At 28.1% G+C, this 8703-nt stretch overlaps 1 protein-coding gene across 1 annotated transcript; it reads right to left on the bottom strand.

Moving 5' to 3' along the window:
- Window positions 1-741: 741 nt before the first annotated feature.
- LOC126551933 (uncharacterized) lies at window positions 742-1586 on the bottom strand. The gene is made up of 4 exons (XM_050206322.1): window positions 1405-1586; window positions 1144-1264; window positions 947-1084; window positions 742-874 (listed from the first exon to the last, which is right to left on the bottom strand). Exons 1-4 carry the CDS (start codon window positions 1571-1573, stop codon window positions 742-744), a joined length of 561 nt encoding a protein of 186 aa, XP_050062279.1. The 5' UTR covers window positions 1574-1586.
- Window positions 1587-8703: the final 7117 nt, after the last annotated feature.

Raw genomic sequence — 8703 nt, 5'->3', positions numbered from 1 at the left:
TAAAAAACATTAAAACATTAAACAATTATACATATTATGTATTTAATTAATATAACTAAATAAATTACAAACATATCCAACTAGTATGACACTTCCCCACTATAATAATATTAGTATTAAATAATTATTTCTATACACTTTTATTAAGTTTTAAAAAGTTGTATATAATAATAATAAACATTGACTAAAATTAAATTATTAACTATATAATATAAACAAATAAAGCAATAATATAAACAGTGACAGTTACAAAATTAAATGTTAACTACAAAAAAAATGTAATTTAGATTAAACATAAAATATTATTAAGGTAGATGTAAAGAATCCTTAAATTTAATAATTTGTTCTAAAAACAATTTTTGTTTATATGTGTATTTTATTTTAAACTTTGTTTTATAATTAATAAATTATTGTTTTCTTTAAATGCAAATAACTTTTTCTTATTATTTATTATTATTATTATTAAAAACCTGTTCTTGTTGTAATAGGTTATTTAATTTATTACAAACCTAAACAAATCAAGAACATAAGTTTTCAATGATAGATAAAATGTAAGTGTATTGATAATTTCCTTTGATTCTTGTTTTTGTACATATGAAATTTGGTGATTGTAGAATATAATACACTAAAATATAAATAGTAGGCAGTTGAACATCATTATATTATCAAATATAAGAACATGTTTTCACAAATTTCACAAAATTCACATTGAGCAGTACACAGTAGTAATAACTTATAACGTTACTTATGATTTGGTTCATCAGTTTGTGTCATTAAAATATTTCCACTTAAAGGACCCACTTCCAACTCGTCACATAAGTCATTAAAAAGTTTTGAGCAAACTGACCTAGCATTTTTATCATTGTGGTGATTTCTAACATGAAATAGATAATAAACCAATTAGATTTAATATCATCAACGGTTAAATAATAATTTGTATAATTACATGTCTTTTTCCGATTCTGTAACTTTAAAATTACCACTAGGGGTTCTTATTATAGAAGGCAAAGATTTTATAGGCGGCGTTCCCAAACTTTCTACACGGCAATTATATGGTATATCATCATATTCTAATCCAAGTTTTCTAAAAAAAATTTAATCCCCAATTAATATATCAAAATGAAAGCCAAATTGAAAACTAACGTCATAGGTAAAGCATCAGGTTTTAACCTCCTTGAGCATTTGGGAGAATATGATGCAACCAGTTGTGCATATGATTTTTCTGCAAAATAGTGTGGAGAAAAATGAAGTGAACACACAACACCTAGAAATAATAAAGTTTATAATGGCAAATCGGAATAATTAGTGGTTAAGATGTCTGCAAAATATTTCAAGTGAATACATTTTTTTTTATATATAAAATGATTGAATTATGATTTATGTAATTTCAAGAATAGTACTAACCCGTTTCACAATTTATGTTATTTACATCACCGTGTCTAATAATTTGCTTAGTCCATATTTTTCGAAGCTCGGGGTCCTTCGGAAATCTATGGAGGTGGATATTCGGATCTCTAGGTTTATCCTTCCTCTTACTTCCACTGAAACAACCCTCAAACACACAGACTGGCATGATGTACAGTAAAATGAAAATAATTTTCAAATTTACTAGAAAGTTTTAAAGTACAAAATTCTCAAAAGTTGGATTTAAGTATTGAATGTCGATATCTGGAATCTGGATATTGATAACGTGATAAACAAAAATTATCATATTATTTTATTTTATGATAAGCGGCGCAAGCCGGACGCCATATTTGCGCAGTATAACGCAGAGTTCTGTTGCGTGCCAGTATCAGATTTGAATCCAAATGGTTAATTTGAATGAAAGTTAAACTTAATAACGTAATATGTTTTATTGCATACAAACAAAATACATGTAACAAATTAAATAAGTGGCTGAGTGACGTGAAAGTGCTCAGTTGTTGATAGCTTTGGTACATCTGCCGTTGCTGGTCTTCGGGCTCCCTTATATATTGTGGTGCGTCTCTTGTTTACGTCGTGTGGTCGCCTTCTGGGCGAAACCAGGTGTCCTTGTTGTTGTTGTTGCAAATTCGGACACGAATTTGAGAATGTGCAATAACATCTCAAATGCATCATTAGTGCACTGTAATTATTGGTGCGCTTACTATCCCGACACGTGTCATGGTCATAGTAGCATCCGCATTACCCTCGACAAGAGGCATGGTCATACTAACTTAGCCTTGATATTTCGTAGATATCTTATAGATATATCGTAGCCCATAACACCTCCCCACAAAAAAAAAGGTTTATGTCTGCAAGACAGAAATCTTTACAATTTTCTTAAATGCACTCAGTTACACTTACAAATTCAGTTTTACATTGGTAACTTAATAATAATATTAGTTATATCAAATTTTAAATCAATCAAGAATACAATATAAAGTATGTTAGTACAGTATATATTATTAATATATATATTTTTTAATATTTGAATCTCCTTCACCTTGAATAATACAATTAAAATAATAAAATAAATTTGTGAATAATTAATTAATATTACACACGAACGTTACGTTCTACCCACATACCAAATTAAATAACTGAATAACTGAATCTACACATAGGATAAAATTAATATTAATATTTTAAAATGCTTTATTAAGTTTTCATATCGTTTTTTTTTATGATAATATGATTAAATATATTATATTTGGTATATTATTCTACATCCATTCTCATAGATCATGAAATTGTTTTAGTATAGTTACTTTCTTTTCTTCCGTATACTCACGTTTTTGCGGTTTAAATTTGTGCAAACTATAATTTTGATTTTAGTCTTACGAAATATGTATCGTAACATTGGCCTTATTTTTTTACATTCTAACTCGTCATTCATACCTAGTTTATTCATTACTATTTATTTAACTTTTTTTAATTTCACAAACCTTTCTTAAATTTATTCATTAATACCATAATCTTATATTTGATTAAATATTTGCTTTATCATTATAATACTGTTTTATATCATTTTTATGTATGGTAATGCCTCGTCGGCCACGTTGTATAACTATATTTTCATCTCCTATTACTTCAATTACTATGACTAGTATTAACTTTATTTATTTTTAACAATTTGCAAACTTCCGTAAATGTTTTGCCAAGGAAATCCGTTCCCTGATCTGTCAATATCGTTCCCGGTATTCCATGTACACACACAAAATGTATAACAAAAGCTTCCGCGACCGTGTTTGCCTGATGATTAGGTATTGGTAATCCTAGCGTGTATTTAGATAAGTCATCTTGCATTGTTAAAATATAATTATTACTAGACAAGGTCGTTGGTAATGGACCTACAATATCTAAAAATATTTTTTTTTTATGTTAATAGAAATATTATATAAAGATTGCTCTGTATTACATACGATGTATTACCTATTACTTTACTAATCGGTAAAACAAATTAATTCCTAACTTACGTTCTATTTCATATTTTATTTCTAATATTAAATTTATTGTTTTGTAATTTTTGTCACTATATAATACTCTTTTTTAATGCTTCTAAAAGTGTACCTATAGTTTCTTTTACATTACCTTCGAATAAAACCATATTTCTAAAATTTTTATTAACCTATTCATAATTATATTCTACTCTATTATTTATTTATTACTAACTTATCGTAAAGTCCTGTACTGTTGTTTTCACTTTATTACAGGTGTTCTATATTTGATCAACCTCCTTGGTATATATTATCTGATTGAAAATTACTGATATGATTATTCGTGTTATAATTTCTTGTATTATTTGTACGTTGAAAATTATTATTATTTAGTCGTGAAAAATTACAATTATCTCTATTACTAGAAAAATCGTTCCTGTACCTATAATTATCTCTTTCTGAATTATATTCTACTTCTTCTGATTTTGCCAATTGCTTAGCTACCTCTAATGTTTTAGGATTTCGTGCCTTTACAATTGTTCTTATAGGACTTATTAATCCTTTTATAAAAATATTCAGTGTTTGTTCTCTTAAAGTTTCGTGAATTACTTTTGCTTCTGATTCTTCTTTATTAAGTGTACACGCAGTACATAATTTATAATACAATTTTTCTACTCTATGGCAATAATCATTGACGTCTTCACCATGACGCATCTTAATGGAATTTAATTGTATCTGCAAACTTGAAATAGTTGTCGTATCTTCAAAAGCATCCGATAAATAACTCTTAATGTATACCCATTTAGCAACATTTTTATATTTTATCATTTCTAATGCTCTACCGGATAACCTAGTTGTTATATATTTAACTAAAGTCGGTGCGCATTTTTCTTCAACCAAATTTACTGCCATATCACATGCATTTATGAACGGATAGATATCGTCTTCTCCCGTACACATAGGTATAAGCTTAAATGCTTCCTCTAATTTTATGGTAACCATTTTCTTTACACGCGGTTTTCTCCCGAACGTTAACTCAGTATGTTCAAAATCGCCCGTAACCTTGCTACGTGTAACCTTTTTATTGTCTAAACTTAAACTTCTCTCTAAGCTGTGTTTTATTTTCGCGCTCTGGCGTTCACTTGGGTTTCTAAATAAACTAGGGCGTTCTTTCGGGCTTTCAATAGGGCTAGGGCTTTTACTAGGGCTAGGGCTTCTACTAGGGCTTCCCAAATCAATCAACTGTTGGGTTTTATTTAATACTTCTAAACTCAAATCTGGAGTTTCTAAAGACGTCTTATTCGATGGATTAGCTACTTCCAAAGGAGATGTACCTGTGTTCTCCATAAATTGCTTTCACACTCATTTGATACGTTTTACAAACAACTATAATAATATAACTCAATAATAAATCACAATAATATATGCCCTTTAATAATTCTCAATAATAATCTCAATAATTCAACAATATGTCCTCAATAATAATCTCAAAAATTCACAATATGCCCTCAATAATAATTCTCAATAATAATCTCAATAATTCAACAATATGCCCTCAAAATAATATAATAATTCAATAATAACTCAAATAACTCAATATGCCCTCAATAATAATATTATAATAACTCAATATTTCTCATTAATAATTCAAATAAATCAATTGCCCTTTAATAATCAAAAAAAAATTCCTAAATAGTTTTTTTACGAAATAATTAAATATATTCAGTTACTTAAATGATATTTCTTAGGTTTTATATTTTTGTAACATATATCCGTGTAATAATTTAATTAACTATTCACTCACAATAATGCGACGTTCGTTGATGTTGTCATCCTGTCTGATACTTTCTGCAACGTTGAATTGAATGGTCTTCTCTTCTGGAGTTATCAACGAAAAAGAATGATCAAGTCTTCCTTGTTGATGGTAGCCTTTGACAGTTTGCCTCCTTGAAAAGTGAATCCTACCGACTGCGCCAAATTGTTGCGTGCCAGTATCAGATTTGAATCCAAATGGTTAATTTGAATGAAAGTTAAACTTAATAACGTAATATGTTTTATTGCATACAAACAAAATACATGTAACAAATTAAATAAGTGGCTGAGTGACGTGAAAGTGCTCAGTTGTTGATAGCTTTGGTACATCTGCCGTTGCTGGTCTTCGGGCTCCCTTATATATTGTGGTGCGTCTCTTGTTTACGTCGTGTGGTCGCCTTCTGGGCGAAACCAGGTGTCCTTGTTGTTGTTGTTGCAAATTCGGACACGAATTTGAGAATGTGCAATAACATCTCAAATGCATCATTAGTGCACTGTAATTATTGGTGCGCTTACTATCCCGACACGTGTAGTGGTCATAGTAGCATCCGCATTACCCTTGACACGAGGCATGGTCATACTAACTTAGCCTTGTAATCTCGTAGATATCTTATAGATATCTCGTAGCCCATAACAGTTCGTAGATTGCTGACATACCTGTTTTTTTTGTCATGGGTGTAGTCATGTATAGTTAAATATCATACGAGACATTTATCATCTAATGAAGCTGAGAATTACTAATTTTAATAATGTGTGATGAAAATTGTCCATGTTTTTGTCGAAATTATTAAATATTTATAACTTTTTGTATTGAAGTATGCAAGAATGATGATTTAATACGTGGATTTTTTAGTAAAAATTATTATATAAAAAAATATTTATTTAAGAAGAAAAAATGGTTTTTAATAGTCTCTGGGTATTTTTTGTCGTATACGCCGATTACTCGAACGTATACCAAAATAAAGTTAAACACAAAATAACGCAAAAGAAGAACTTTATTTAAACACGACGTCCGGTGGTGCTCGAGTCACACGATCACCACCACTGACCCCTTTGCTGTCTTAGCCATCTCACTTATATATTACACTTACAATCGAATTACTATCGATTGTTCTACATTTTTCTATTACTACGTTAAATTTACAATTATAGATACTATGATTATTGTGTAATTGTTATTTTAACCCGATTAGTAAATTATTAAACAAATTTATTTACATTTCTTATTATTATATCTTGCTTACTATGCTAACTGTAATATAAAGTTTACTGGCACCGAATTGCACAATTGTTATTTTAACCTATTTCTGTGAATAATTAACTATTGCTTAACTTATTGAATTTTACTGTTTTACTTATTATCTATAGTTTTTCTTAACTTATTTCTTACGTACTAACATCTCTTATAAAATATTCATACATATAATACAACATTTTGTAAAATTCATACGTTACCTATGCCAAGCAAGTTAACCTATAAATTATTGGTAATAGTTAACTAATTATGGTTTATGGTGTGTATACTGTAAAATTAAAAAATGATAATAATTTACTCTGAATAAGTTTTCATTAAATATATGATGAAGAATACACTAGTTTCAATGAAACTATGGGGGTTTATGTATGTATTGCATGGTCTTTAGGATATTTCGACTTATGTAATAAATATAATATGTATTATTTATATGTGTATTCATTGAAATTTATGATAGTATTACATGATTTTATCTAAATTATGATATTTTTGTGTAGTTTTAAGTATATTATGATATTTTTAGTTTTTACATGATTTTATAAGAAATTTAGCAAAATGTGTTGATGTTTATATGAAAGTATTTATTTATTTTTGTCAATTTGGTATTATGTGAAGATGATTATGATGATGATGATGATGGTATTAATCGGTTGTGTGTATGTGTGTGTGTATGATCGTTCAATATGCTAAACATTTAACGCTGATGAATTCTAGAATTTCTATTTTTAATAAGGAATGATAAAAATTACCTATATTTTTACGTATTTTTCTACTTACCTATGTATATAAATGATGATTTTTTTCTTTATTATTAATTCAGATTTCAGAGATAAAATATAAAGAATAACACATGTGAGAAAAGGAAACAATGTAACAAAAATACTAAAAAGATTCGAATTAGGATAAGTGACTTTATTCCAAAAAAACAATTTAATATCTATAGAGATATTTTACAAAATAATCAACTAATTAATATTAATAGAGACATTTCACCTTATTTTAAAAATGAGTTTTATTTCTATCTAATCTTACTATACTTACAAAAAATATTTAAAAAAATAATCTTTACAAAAATATATATAATATATAATATATGGAAATAATTTATAGAAAAAATATTTACAAAAATTCAATAAGTATAAAAATATGTTAGCGATCGAATCGTATTATGTATTGTATTATTGGGCGTTATCGCGATAATAACTTTATCTTATATATATTATATCTTATGTGTGATATTTTCGTGTCACTACCTAGTCAGTCGCGCATCGAAAGTTATACCGCGCACAGCGAGCGATTCTACAATTAATAAATTCATACAGTCCATTTATCCAAATATTTTTATTTAAAACCTTACTGCTACCGAATTAACATTTGGTCCAGTCGAGCCGGATGAAAATCGCAGTTATATGTATAGTTGTATATTTTTATTAGTGCGTCGGTTAAAAATCACGTGTACGTGTTTTTTCCTTTTTTAAATAGGCATAATAAAAGTTATACCTATGAATATCGTTTTCGTATTTAATAGTAAAATAATATATTCGAGTGAAAAATAAAAAAATATACATTATGGTACAAGTAAATAAATTACTATAGTGGCGTAAAATATTATTTCAATAGTAATAAATAATATCCGCGTGTGCGTTAGATAAATGCAATACTGAATATAGTATATATTATTATAATATTATATATCTAATATTAGTTATATGTGTATAACACTATACGTATCTCCCCCGCGCAATATTGTATTTTTTTTTACGTTTGCGTGGTCGAAAATTTCGAAGAAAGTCAATTACTGCGTCAAGGTCATCTTATAGAAGACAGATTTAAGGTAAGAGGGTCTCATTTTTCCTAGTATTTTTAAAATACGTTTATAAAATTCCCAATGCTCCTTTCCTAATTTCATATAGTAAGCGTAATCGGCAGCGTTATATAAAGTAGGTACCTTTAAAGGTCTAATCGCAAAATAAATGCGATAAACGGGCTTCGAACAGTTAAAATATTATTCCAACGTATAAAACCGCGAATGCACAAAACGCTATAAAGCGTATAGTCCAATTATTATTATCAGTAAACTTCGACCGTCATTAATCTGGTCACGAATCGGCAAATAGACCGCCAATTAAGTAAAATTACGCCTTATCGTGTCAAAGCCTATTTTTTTGTCAATTTTCGATAGTCATATTTTTATTACAAAAATATTCGTAAATAATTACCAATTGACGACTGTCGAGT

The sequence above is a fragment of the Aphis gossypii genome, chromosome X (genome assembly GCF_020184175.1).
Source record: "Aphis gossypii isolate Hap1 chromosome X, ASM2018417v2, whole genome shotgun sequence".
NCBI lineage: Eukaryota > Metazoa > Arthropoda > Insecta > Hemiptera > Aphididae > Aphis > Aphis gossypii.
This window is presented reverse-complemented; position numbering and strand designations above follow the sequence as displayed.